General features: G+C 45.6%; 6 protein-coding genes across 6 annotated transcripts; 3 read left to right on the top strand and 3 right to left on the bottom strand.

Annotated features, from left to right (window-relative positions):
- Positions 1-132: 132 nt before the first annotated feature.
- Positions 133-1507, top strand: V1516DRAFT_676240 (uncharacterized protein). The gene is made up of 2 exons (XM_066922387.1): positions 133-917; positions 975-1507. Exons 1-2 carry the CDS (start codon positions 206-208, stop codon positions 1361-1363), a joined length of 1101 nt encoding a protein of 366 aa, XP_066776528.1. The 5' UTR covers positions 133-205; the 3' UTR covers positions 1364-1507.
- A 167-nt stretch (positions 1508-1674) lies between these two features.
- Positions 1675-2170, top strand: V1516DRAFT_685966 (mitochondrial outer membrane translocase complex, subunit Tom22; the record flags this gene model as incomplete). Its single annotated transcript, XM_066923636.1, has 2 exons — positions 1675-2082; positions 2147-2170. 2 exons carry the CDS (start codon positions 1675-1677, stop codon positions 2168-2170), a joined length of 432 nt encoding a protein of 143 aa, XP_066776527.1.
- Positions 2171-2373: 203 nt separating this feature from the next.
- On the bottom strand, positions 2374-5347 carry V1516DRAFT_388018 (uncharacterized protein). Its single transcript, XM_066918980.1, has 2 exons — positions 5030-5347; positions 2374-4925 (listed from the first exon to the last, which is right to left on the bottom strand). Exon 2 carries the CDS (start codon positions 4848-4850, stop codon positions 2601-2603), a length of 2250 nt encoding a protein of 749 aa, XP_066776526.1. The 5' UTR covers positions 4851-4925; positions 5030-5347; the 3' UTR covers positions 2374-2600.
- Positions 5348-5741: 394 nt separating this feature from the next.
- On the top strand, positions 5742-7948 carry V1516DRAFT_625296 (uncharacterized protein; the record flags this gene model as incomplete). Its single annotated transcript, XM_066919700.1, has 6 exons — positions 5742-5962; positions 6130-6195; positions 6316-6495; positions 6577-6843; positions 7522-7807; positions 7865-7948. 6 exons carry the CDS (start codon positions 5742-5744, stop codon positions 7946-7948), a joined length of 1104 nt encoding a protein of 367 aa, XP_066776525.1.
- Positions 7949-8029: 81 nt separating this feature from the next.
- V1516DRAFT_691509 (PQ loop repeat-domain-containing protein) lies at positions 8030-8980 on the bottom strand (the record flags this gene model as incomplete). Its single annotated transcript, XM_066923859.1, has 2 exons — positions 8030-8888; positions 8948-8980. The coding sequence occupies 2 exons, from the start codon at positions 8978-8980 to the stop codon at positions 8064-8066; spliced, it is 858 nt and encodes a 285-aa protein (XP_066776524.1). The 3' UTR covers positions 8030-8063.
- A 1949-nt stretch (positions 8981-10929) lies between these two features.
- V1516DRAFT_685962 (peptidase S8/S53 domain-containing protein) lies at positions 10930-12534 on the bottom strand (the record flags this gene model as incomplete). The annotated part of the gene is made up of 2 exons (XM_066923635.1): positions 10930-11910; positions 12154-12534. The coding sequence occupies 2 exons, from the start codon at positions 12532-12534 to the stop codon at positions 10930-10932; spliced, it is 1362 nt and encodes a 453-aa protein (XP_066776523.1).
- Between the last annotated feature and the right edge of the window lie 166 nt (positions 12535-12700).

Below are 12700 nucleotides of genomic sequence, written 5' to 3'. Positions count from 1 at the left end.
GGTGTGTTTTACAAGCTGTGACTGTTTGTTCACGTGATATTAGGGCTACTGTAGGGCAGATGAGTAACACGAAATACTCACTAGTGCAAGCGTATATTGGGATATTCAAGGTGGGATGAATGGATCTAATGATAATATTAGGCATCTGTTACTTGTACCGAAGTTATGTAGCAGTTTTGGTTTTTGGGTTCACTAAGATAGTAATATGGACTTTTCGGCGCTACTCTCTAAAGAGATTGCAAAAAAGAAGGCAGCAGCGGCAAGCATAGGAGGTGGAACCAAACAGGGATCAACATCAGAACACAGGCAGGATTCGAATCCGCTATCAGAGCAACATGAACAGGTTCCGAAATATATTCGAAGAGCAGACATAGAAGCCTCAAGGCGACAAGCGTATGAAGAAGAGCAGATCCGAATATTAGAGTCGAAGCGACTGGAAAGCGAGCGAAAACGGAAAGAACGAGAAGAAGAAGAACAGCGGCGGGAGAAGAGGAGATTGGAAGCGGAAGAAAAATATCAGGCGCGCAAACGGGCACGCGAAGAAGAAGAAGAAAAGAAGGAGCAGGAAAGACGGAACAAATATCGAAAACACAAATCGAGCATGCCACAGCAGCAAGACATGGACTTGAAAAAGTTGGAAAATTTATCGGATGATCAGATTGTACATAGATTACAGAGAATCCAGCAGCCAGAGCGACTAGCTGATGAAAGCGATATTGAACGTATCAAACGACTTCTTAAATACGAAAAGCAGGCTCTAGATCGTGGGATGTATCGAGATGAGATCCTTGAATCCGTCAATGTAATGATTGATGCGGAGGATATAAAGGCCGATAAGGACAAAGTGTACCTTCAGATGGAAAAATATGTTTTATATATATTGCACGAATGGCAGCGATGTCTAGTTACGCGGGAATGTAAGTCTTTTTCGTCTTTCTTGCGGTCTTTAATTTTTATGATTCTAACGTACGCAGCTACACCTGAACAAGCTTTTACCACTTTGGATCAAACGAAGGCTTACCTACAACCGCTGCTCAGCAAACTTCGGCACAAAGACTTGTCAAATGACATTTATCCATTTCTATCGACTCTGTTCTACAGTCTTCAACAAAAACGCTATCGAGACGCGAACGATAATTATTTGAAACTCAGCATCGGCAACGCGGCATGGCCAATCGGAGTCACAGCGGTTGGCATTCACGAGCGCAGTGCACGAGAAAGAATTACAGGTCAGCCTGGCAGCGATGGATCTGGGACAGGTGCAGCGCAGATTGCGCATGTAATGAGCGATGATAAAACTCGAAAATGGCTGAATGCCGTCAAGCGGTTGATTACTTTTGTAGAGGGGCAATGGCCGGAATAACTGATTACATCAGCTCAAGTTATATTCACACAAATTTATATTTGCAAGCCCTTAATCAATAAATATTAATTGAATTACAATAAAAGGCCGTATAGCAGAAAGGATTTAACGAAATAATCTAGGTTTGAGGCATGTCGGAGTCTAGTACTAGAAGTCCTACGCTCGTTGCTATTGGGAATTTGACCTGTAATCAATTTTTCTCACTTACACCAAAATTCGATCAATTTGGAATTTGACCGTACACGAACGAAGAGTTTAAGAACAGATAATCGTAAGTTACATACAGCCACAGCCACTAAATACAAATAAATATGGTTGAAATCACCCCAATCAGCATTACCGACGAAAAGGAAGAAGTTCCAATTGAAGAACGGGACGAGGACTACGAAGATATCCCCAACGAAGAGGATGTCTCTGATAATGATGTCGACGAAGAAGCTGACGATGATGATGATTATGAAGATGACGAAGAAGATATTCTTAATGAATCTCTAGCCGATCGCATCATCGCACTTAAGCACATCGTCTCGCCAACCTACCGTCCGGTTCTCTACGCTTCGTATTCGAATTCAAAAGCGGTTTTCAATTGGTCACTTAACGCGGTCTGGGTCATCGTCACTTCCGCTGCCTTTCTAGGTACCCCGATCGCAATCATGGCTGCAAATAACGCTGCAGGTGGCCGTTTTGATATGGCTATGCAGGCTGCTGAAGCTGCTCAGGTATGTCACTGCTCTCCTTGTCCGAATTTTGGTTCGCCTTAGTTAACCGCAATATACTTTTTAGGTCATTGCTCCAGGTGCTGTGTAATCGAACAAAATCAAACAGTCTTTTATTTTTTCTCCTTTCTCTTGTATAAATTCTACTCTTTTTTCCGATTCTTTAATCTTCTGTACTGGAATGGATTAAATAATTATATTTCATATGCGTATCCTGCCTGAGATGGATAATATATACATGGAGCTGACATTGACTTCGATATCCACGTTCGAAATCACAAATCCTGATAAAATGACGAACAATTTAACAAATAAACTAGATTCCTGAGTATGCGGGCGTAATGAAACCTGAAGTAAAAAACATGAAAATGAAAATCAGAAATACGCAAACAGAACTCTGAACACGGAAGAAAAATGCAAAACGCAAAAACCACATGCAAAATAAACACCGATACAAAGAAACAATAAAAAAAGCAAAACATATTAAAGTCAAATGCAATAACAAGCGAAACGTATAAAACTCAGCGCTGCTTTAAGCGTTGATATGTCCTCTTGGACTTGTTGGATTGCTGGTTAATCTCAGACTCGCCGCTTGGTCTGACCGTCACAGGCTGTCCAGTATCCGATGAATTATAATCTCGTCCAGGTGATTCTCTCGCAACCTCGTGATTTCCCGTACTTGGTGCAGCGTGGTGGTCAAAAGGTTCCGCAACCGCTGTCCCTGTAATCGGGCCAGATGTCACATTACCTCCTAACCGATTTTTTTTTCCTTTCATACGAGCCTTCTCCAACAATCTCTTGCGCTCAGTCTTAATCCGTCTTTCCCGCCGCTCATTCCTGTCGTATAATCGAATTAAGTGAATAGGCTCCTCGCCGAAAATATCAGTGAATTCACAAAACTGACAGATCCAAATGGGTTCACCCGGCTTAGGACGAGGTCGACGGCGAGGTCCATGCTCGCGGCGCTCAGTCACGACTGGCATGGAATTGGTATGCGTACTTGCCGATTGTGAACGAACTGGACTCAATTTTGAATCATGAGCAGATAAGGGTTGCTGCTTCGAAACCTGTCCTCTTGGAGTACTAGTAAAGGACGCTTTTCTCAATCCATCTTTAAAACTAATTCTTGAGGAATTGCCAAACAGCTCTGCTTCAACATCAGACGCAGTGGAAGAGACATCTGGCTTATTCTTGACTTCTTGCGCTGCCGTAGACCGATGAACATCTTCCCAGGTATTTTCTCCATTGAATTGCTCGTTCAAACTAGAAGCAGCTAGATTGGTCGAAATTTTTGTATCGGAACTCCCTCCTAAGGTAGTATATTGCGGCTGAGTTGCCTGTCCAGTGGAAGAGGAAGAGCAAAACGGGTGCGGGAGAACAGATGACGCGAGAAGATTGCTGCGATACTGCGAAAGAAGAGAAATGCGAGATGCTGAATGGAACGTGAACATCGGAAGCTCGGGAGCTGCAAAAAAGGAGCTGCTATTTGCAGGTTTAGCAGTCTTGAGGCGATCGATTTTGTCAGACAAAGCAGGATCAGGACTAAACGGGAGTTCCGCAGTTCGAACAAGCAAATGATCAGCACCTAAATCGTGAGTACACTTTCTAGAGGTACAGAAACGCAGATGCTCAAGCTTGCGGCGCAGGCGTTCTCGTGCCTGATGTTGATGAATAGCGACATAAAGTGCCGAAGTGGTGGAAATATGCCCGAGAGCTGTCGTAGCGGACGACGTGGAAAAGGACGACAGAGCAGAGCCTGGACGGAGTGGAGACGGGATTTTCCGTTTCTTCTGATTCGAAACAAGAATGATATCTGGAGAAAGATAGTCTTCCGCGCTATGCTGATGATGAAAATGCGTACGCATATGCCTATGCTGATGGTTGTGATGATTGTGCTTGTGATGATGATGATGATGATGATGATGATGGTGGTGGTTTGTAGAGTGCATGGGGCTTTGAGTATGCAGATGCGCAATTTCGGTCTGGGATAAGAGATTACAGCTGGGATCGTAATGGTAATGATAGTCGTGAGGGGACTTTAGAGAATTGGGCCGATTAGAATCAAGAGAAGTTTGTCCGGCGACAAGTTCCTTTTCTATGGCAGTAGAACAATCGCGAGGACTTTGCGCGCTACTGACGGATGAGGCAGGCTCGGCATGATCAGGATCAGATGCAGTGCTATTTGCGCTAGACGAATCACTCGGGAAAGTCTCATGCTCGGTATGGGAAACTGAAAAACCTTTCATATTCGGAAAATGCGTGGAAGAGGCACACAGCGAACAGGAGTCGGCATACCTTGATGCAGAGTCGGAACCGGAGGGACACAGCGAGGTTACAACTCCAGCACAAGGATGGCCACTGGAATCGGTAAAGACATGGTCGTCCACGTAGGAGCAAAGATGGTCATGACTATCATCATTATCGTAGCTAATACAGGACTCGCACTCGTCCTTATCGTCGACAGAATGCTTGCTGTCGTTAGCCGTGTTACCGTTGGCCGAATTGCTGCTGGAATTGTGGTGGAGACTGTCCAGGGAAAGAGGCGGACACTGGTTACATGGAAAGTCGTACTCGTCATCGTAAGAGATATCGCCAAAGCAGACGACATCTTCTCCATCCTCGAATAGATCATTGTCATCGTCAAACTCGGGTGACACAGGCAGTCGAAATATCTTTGGCGGCGGAGAGGGAGGGAAGGCGGCGGTAGCTGCCGCGACTAGCTGCGACGGACGTCTGCCGCGCCTAGGCAACGGCAGAATGGGCCTGGTCATGATAAAGTGAAAACAAAGCAAATAGTTGCGAAATCCAAAACAAGCAAGCACAGTGTGTGAGCTAACAAGCAAATGCTAAGCGCAAAATAAAGCAAATTGTCAGCAAAAGAAGGTCGTCAGTCTTGAAAAGGGCCAACTCGGAGAAGTTGTACAGTCACTGTGAGGACTGCAGCTATTACCTTACAGCAGCCCGAGGGGATAGTTCTTGCTAATTAGTAAATCGATTATCTAATATGCGGAAGATATGTAATGATCCGATAACGATTATAATTTCAAAAAGTCTTTGCATATAGTCTGCTAGAAAAGCAAACTTAATATATACCAAGATTGACAAGTCGGAATAAATCTTCAGAATATTTCCCAATCGGGTAACTGATACACAATTGAATTGACCTCTGGGACCACTGACCTTATTACATAATAATTTATGTCCAGTTATGCTTTGATATTGTAATGGAACAGTAATAAGGCTGTAAAGTAGTTGAAATACTACAGGACGTAACGCATTTATATAGTGGAATCCCTCAAACGACGAATCTCGGTCTTATCCAGGTTAGATCTGCCCTCGCCTGTCTATGACAGTCTGCCCCCGCCGCCGGTTGTCCGCCGTCTTTAGCCCAAAAGTCTTTCTTTCTCAGGATCCCTTAGCTCGGCGTTCACTCTACTTCTACTTGTTTTCTTTTAGTGCTGAATTTTACTATTTCACTGTTCTATATTTTCGACGACTAGTTTGTTTTTCCAGGAGTCTTCAGTTGCTGCGTCTCCTGAACAATCAGGACTTGGATCTCAGGGTCTTTTGATCACAGCAAGCGAACGCGTTTCTACTACGCTGCCACTTTCCTTCTAGCCCCCCTCTTCCCCATCGTATTCTATTTACTTCACCAACATAGCATGGACACTTCGGCTGAAATTACGCGCTGTGTTTGCGGTCACGAAGAACTGCAGACCGACGACCCAGACGTCGACTCGGGCTTGTTCATCCAATGCGACAAGTGCCAGGTTTGGCAGCACTTTTACTGTGTCGGCTTGCGGTCCGACGACGAGGCTCCTGAAGATTATGCTTGCGAGAAATGCCGTCCAGAACTGCATTTGATTGTTGTTCGACCGACTGGGTACGTTCTATTTATTGGATTTGGTGAGCTGGAGGGCTGTAAAGCTGAATGGGTGACTATAACTGCTGATCGCCTTTCTCTCTTTGCAGGTCAGACTTCGTTAGTCGAATCTCCAATTTTTCTGTTCCATAAAGGAAGGCCTTAAGAATACTAACATCTTCTTCTAGCCGAACATCACAATATATTCCACTCATCAAAGACAATGCTCTTCGAGAACTCAAAGAATCTGCTCGGTCATCCAAGGAGCGACAGGGCCGAATTCCGTCGCGCGGCGGGAGCGGCAGCACTCACAACCAAAGTGGCGACTCTCCAGGAGCAACCGCAACTACTGCAACTGGCAACAGCAACGGCAGCAATACAACTACAACTTCCTCGTCACGACGAGCTGCTTCTGAAGCAGCTCATAAGCGCCGGTCTACACTAAATTCGCGAGACTCCAATTACGATGAGATTCTACGACGGGTTCTGGAGGAGTCCACGCACGATGCCGGGGTAGCCTCGTCGAGTGGCGGAACAAGTGATTCTGAATCTGCGTCTACTGCACCGGTGAAGAGTGGCCGGCTGCGAGGTAAGAAGCGAACGGCAGCGCAAAGCGTTCTAGAAGACGATGACAGCGGAGATGGTAATAACGCAGACGATAACGACGACGACGAAGCGCAGGAGCACCATCGGCATCGTCGGCGTCGGACTACGAACGAATCATTGAGTAAGAGACACCAGGACAGCGAGGACAGTGGCGACGACGACGCAGGACTTAATCGTGACACGAAAGATGTCAAGTTATCCTCGGCTGCGCAAAAGGAGGAAGACGAAATCGACGAGGAAAAGGACAGGGATAACGAGCACGAAGAAGAGGAAGAGGAGGAAGAATTTGAGACGACGTCTCGACGTGGGCATAGGGGGTCAACGAAACGTTCGTCAACAGGTACCCGCAAGGACAGACGACGAGTGAGGACTACAGGTTCGGGATCTGAATCAGCTGAAGAAGACTCTTCTCGTCGGCCAGTGCGCTCCGCTCGGTCGAGCGGCAACGGTGCTCGGAAGTCAGCAAGTCGGCGACGACGTGGAGAAAGTAATTCTCGAGATGAGGATGATGATGATGAAGACCATGAGGTTGATGGCGAGCGCGAGCATGGAGGCGATGACGGTGAGGATGCTGAGGTCGATTCAGAATCATCTCGTTCTGCGATTAATACGTCGATATCATCCACCATCGGTAGCCATTCTGGTTCGAACTTCTCTGAAGCCAATGCTATTTCAAGCGCTTCTGCAGGCGAGATTAAGAAGGAAGCAGCTGGAGTCGCAGAAAGTCGCGGCTCTCCACGTGACATTACTGGGAGTGGAAGTGGAGGTCAGGATAGTGCTACTAGCACTAAAAAGATGGGTAGTAGTAACGAGGAGAAAAACGAAGTACTTGACGATGACGATGACAAGAAAGACAAGGAGAAAAAAGTGAATGGGTCATCAGGGTCAACTGTTGATGGATCCACGATGCCAACAACAGAGAGTAAACCGAAGGGAACATCACCCACGCGAGGCGGTGGTACATCCAATCGAAGTCGACGGTCACGAAAAGCACAAACGACTGAGGACGGTGAAGATAGCAATGGAAGTGGTGGAGCGCATGGATTTACTAGCAATTTGATGAGTGGAGAGAAGCCGTCCAAACCAAGAGCAGTGCAGAATAAGTCCAGCGTAGCAGACATGCGGAAACGGGTCGCAGCAATTCTGGAGTTTATTGGCCGAGTACAGTTGGATATGGCGGCCGAGCAGGACGAGCGACGAAGATTAGTGTCAACTGCGTCTGCGGCTATGTCGGAGTCGGGATTGGCGGTGGAACATGAAGTAGGATCGGTCGATATTGAAGTTTCAGTTAGTGCTGAAGGTGTTACGGGTCCGAAGAGAAGTATTGAAATGATGGACCTGTTGACTCGAAAACTGTTGCTATGGGAAAAGGAGTATGGAAGGTACGGAGAAAGGGCTTAAGCAATACGAATATATAATGGGACAAATATTGACAATGATTAACTAAAACTTAATGTACAAACTAATTTTTTTATACCGAACGCCGAAAATGCAATATAAACGTAAAAGAAATGACCTATTTTTCCGATTCTCGATGGTCTTGAAGGCTTTCCAGGTTATTGTGGGCGAGAGTGTCGTCAGTTTGCTGAGTCGTCAAAGAATCCAACTTTTCGGGATCTGGAATTTTACTTGAGGACTGTTCAGCACGTAAACGCCTTCCAATGGTGAAGTACCAATAGCAATGCGACAGCACAATACCGCCTTCAAGCAATGGGACAAACAAGTAAAGAATCATACCAAGATAATCTCTAGGGACAGCGGAACCGTCGTCGTTGGTCTGGGGGAACAGGAGAGAAGCGAATGAGAAGATTGCTCCAGTGGAGTCAATCATGAGAAAAAAGAAATTAATGCCGAGCACTTGTCCCTTGCGACGAAAAATACCAAAATATGGCTGGATCAACCCGCCGAGCAGAGCCAGCGCGGCAAGAACACCAACGAGGATGAGCGGCCAGGTATGGGGAGAACGGTTATGGACTACTGCAAAGTAGTGAGAGTTCTTGAATGGAAGTGCAAATGCAAGCTCGATGCCACCGCCTAGCGCAGCGAGCCCAAGAGTGTATAACATTGTGCGTGCGAGAGACTTTCGGGCGGGAGGGAAATATAAGCACTGGCCGAACGTGATCAGACAAAACGCAGTGAAGATCTGCGGTTGGATCACGAGCGGCAAACTCGGTGCCTGCGGAACAAAATACATGCCGAACAAAACTCCGGAAACGGCCCAGAGAAACATCATCATGGGTGGCAGTCCAGTCGTGTCGCGACGACGGAAGTTCGTGTAAATTTGCGGTACTAGCTGGATGCACCAGAACACAGTTCCTACGGTTCCTAGGGCCGTGGCCATCTGGAAATTGTTAGCTTGATCCTGTTGTTTCTGTGATAGAAGAAAACGAGTCTGCGTACCTTGTTGTTGTACTCCTGATCAGTTGAAATCATCTTGTAGATTTGGCCTGTAAACATCTATTGACATTCATGTACAGCGAGCGTGGAGCCAGGATGCAAGTATATATAACCATATCTACTGGACTCATCGTGCGCTGCAAACAGTCTCGACCCCGTTTTTGTTCTTTAAACTCTGTCTGTTTCCTACCGTTCTCTGCAATCTAGTCCTTGTCGTCGTCTCTCTTTTGCCCTTTTCGAGCCCAAGGGTCCGCATGGCCTCTCCGTTCTTGGACCTCCCGGGCCTAATTGATCGCCTTCCAGTGACATTCTGCTTGTCATTCGAATGTCACTGGTCACGTGGCCGGATATGACCGGAGGAGTGACGTCACAAATAGACGGCTAGTGTGGGATTTGTCTGAATAGTTCGACTGGTTGGTGTGTTGGCAGATTCATTTACGTAATTGTATTACGGTCTGTTACATCAGTATAAATATTCCCGAACTGTCTCTATCGGTCCAGTTCATCGTCAATTCGTTGCTAATTCAGAACACATTCGAGATCAATCCGCATTTCTTTGCCTCTTTGGTCTTTCTTCCCACTCATTCTAATTCTCGCCCTCATTGACTACCCTGGACCCTTGATTTACTTGCTAGCAGCAGACTCAAACCCTTGTTCTACAAAAACCACAGATTGTCACTTTCAGCTCCCAATAGTACTTTCAGTCGAATGACACGTTTGTAGGCAAGCAACTTGCCTGGATGGAATGTTGTAATACGGTAGTTCTATATATGAAGTATTTGTTATGATGTTTAGAAATGTTTGTGAGCAGATTCATTTTCTTATTCGAAATAAATAGGGTTTGGGATTGATTTGATTCAAGATTCCTGCCGTATGCTTAGATTCTGTGGCTATAGGTCAGAGGTTAGTTCGCACACACAGCATCAAAATATCACAACTATGGGAATGGTCAAGATTGCTCTCAGCAAAATTAGACAAGATAGAGTTATAAGGCTTTAAAATGACAGCGTACCCAAAGTTTGTGGTTCCTGTATATAAATTATAGATAAATGTAGTATATTAAGATCTAAGGGAAGCCATATGTGCTCTCGAACTACAGATCCTTTCGGAGGCCTTCCTGAATTGCATGTTCCCAACTTTTATTGATCTATAATGCTTCGGCGTTATGTGAAGTATATACCTTCAGCTGTTATCTTTGCAGATTCAGTTTATCTACATTTCGGATCTAGTTTGTTATACAGAAGTTGCCACTATTCCTTCGCAAGTCAGAATAGAGCTTTGCAAATAGGCAACTACTCAGAATTATGTCGCCTGTTATTCAGAACATTGATGCTCGAAACAGAGGTGATAATTTCGGAGGGAATGGAATAAAGCACACAGGAGATTACAAAAGTAAGCTCGATGGAGGAGCTAAGCTAAGAACAAAACCAATCGAAAACAGCCAACACTCATATACGAATAATAATCAAAAGTGAACTCTACTAATTAGATAGAGGAAACAATTTGATGCAGCTCTTAAATCGTTAGACTTAGTAAATCTTCTTGTATCGTCTCTTCTATTTACATCTTGTCAATCACTATCGACCCCATTAGTCATTCTAGTTGCTCCAGTAGCTATGCCTTGCTATACAAACATAAAAATACGGATTGCTGCTGGCAATTGACCTACCGCAAATAGAAAAGATATTAGCATATCAATAATAAGCCGTACTAGAAGTCCTACTTGCACTTGCATTTATTATATCTTTATTCCCAAATAAGAAAAAATATCCAGTTAATACGGAAGTACACTAAATACCAAACAAATTCAAAAATAAACGCAACAAAATCAAATCATGTACGATGGAAAACTCAAACTCCTCAATAACCCCACTCAAGCAATCAGACATCCTAAAAAATCCTAATCTGTACCTCTCTTACTTTACATTCGCAATGCAAAATAATACGCTCTTCGTCTGTGTGAAAGTTTCAATCTACGCCTTGACTTAAGAGGCCTTCCAGAAATCAGAAATGTCACCGCCAGCTCCGTTGAAAATCAACAAGTTGGGAGTGTCCTCAGGAATGCTCGAAAGCAAATCCGGGGAAGCATACGCAAGCAAGTTGGCCTTCAGCTTAGCAGGCGTAAGCGCAGCAGAAGCAAATTCAGAGGAGGATTCAGGGTACAACGAAAGGAAGTAGGCCAAAATACCGCACACATGAGGAGAGGCCATGGAAGTACCAGAAATGGTATTCACAGCATAAGGAGATCCAGTCCAAGTAGACTGGATGTTAAGACCAGGTGCAAAGATATCAGTGCACTTTCCGTAGTTAGAAAAGTAAGCACGCTCATCGCCAATGGTAGAGGCGCCAACAGTGATAGGCTTGACGGCAGCAGCAGGGGAAGAGCTGCATGCATCGGCATTGTCGTTACCAGCGGCAACAGCAAAGTGGATGCCGACATCAACAGCAGCATTAACAGCCATATCAAGAGCGGGCGACTTGCCTCCTCCAAGAGACATGTTAGCAACCGATCCCTTGAATCCCTTCTTGCCCTCCTGAGCTTCCTTCACGTGCGACTCAGCAGCAAATTCAACGCCCTTAATCACATCCGACATAGTTCCAGATCCATTCGACTTAAGAACCTTGACAGCAACAACAGTAGCCTTCTTAGCAACACCGTACTTCTTGCCGGCAACAGTACCAGAGCAGTGAGTGCCATGGCCATTTCCATCCTGATCAACATCGCCAGCAGGAATAGTCTTGCCCCATACGGCACGGCCCTCAAAATCAACATGCTCGATGTTGGTACCAGTATCAATAACATAAGCAGTAACACCAGCACCGCCCTCAGAATCAAAAATGTACTTGTTGAACGAGCCGAAGTTAAGAGCAGGACGATGGGAAATACGGGCGAGACCCCAGGGAGCGTTGTTCTCGGTCTCCGCAGTGTTGGCATAGACCATAGAGTCACGTTCAACAAAAAGAACCTATAGTTGCAGATGTCAGAATGAAGTTCATGATTGATTAAAGGCCAGACTATGCATTAATGATGTACCGTCAGATCGACCGCCTGACTAGATCAGTCAGTCCGTTGAGCCGCACCAACACGAAGTGGCACAGCTCCAGAGCGGACCCGCAGAGCTTACGTGCTAGCGGCGATCGATCGCATGAGAAGCAGTGAGGATACACCAAGATAAGAACAGTCAATACGTAACATCAGAGAAACTTACATCAGGATGTCTGCGAATGAGTTCGATCGTAGCCTCAGCAAAGCGTCCAGAATATCCACGGAAGCCAGAAGCAAGCTTGTAGACATGCTTAAGACCGTGCTCAAGTCCGGCACTCGTGAACGAGTTCTCCAGTCCGCGCTTCTTCAGCGAAGACTCATGAACATTGCGAACCCATGAGTGGTGAGTTGATGCAGAAGCATCATCAACATGGTTCTTGAAAACAATGATGTATGAGTCCGGAATAATGTTGGCTGATGCAGTCATGGAGGTCAACATGGGGGCTTCAACCGTGAGATCCGCCTGTTGTCGGAAACTCTCTGGAAGAACAAAAGCTGAAGCAGCCGCGATGAAAGCGAGCGGAACTGTGATGAACGACTTCATGATCAATAAACTATACAAATCTATTCACGTAACCTAATGCAAGTGGCAGTAACAAGAAATCTTGTGCTGCGTGATAGATAGATAGATATAAAGGAAGAGGAAGAGTCAGACCGCGCTGACGATAGACCAATCTGGGCTGGCTAACAGCTGTCCCATATGCGCTAGC

The sequence above is a fragment of the Lipomyces oligophaga genome (genome assembly GCF_038497815.1).
Source record: "Lipomyces oligophaga strain CBS 7107 unplaced genomic scaffold V1516scaffold_5, whole genome shotgun sequence".
In the NCBI taxonomy this organism is placed as follows: Eukaryota; Fungi; Ascomycota; class Lipomycetes; order Lipomycetales; family Lipomycetaceae; genus Lipomyces; species [Lipomyces] oligophaga.
The sequence above is the reverse complement of the archived record's forward strand: the minus strand, read 5'-3'. Positions and strand labels throughout refer to the sequence as shown.

Excerpts from the sequence above, each read along its gene's own strand:
- V1516DRAFT_676240 (XM_066922387.1), top strand. The coding sequence starts at position 206 with ATGGACTTTTCGGCGCTACTCTCTAAAGAGATTGCAAAAAAGAAGGCA. Across the intron at positions 918-974 it reads ATGTCTAGTTACGCGGGAAT|CTACACCTGAACAAGCTTTT; the intron begins GTAAGTCTTTTT and ends TAACGTACGCAG.
- V1516DRAFT_388018 (XM_066918980.1), bottom strand. The coding sequence starts at position 4,850 with ATGACCAGGCCCATTCTGCCGTTGCCTAGGCGCGGCAGACGTCCGTCG.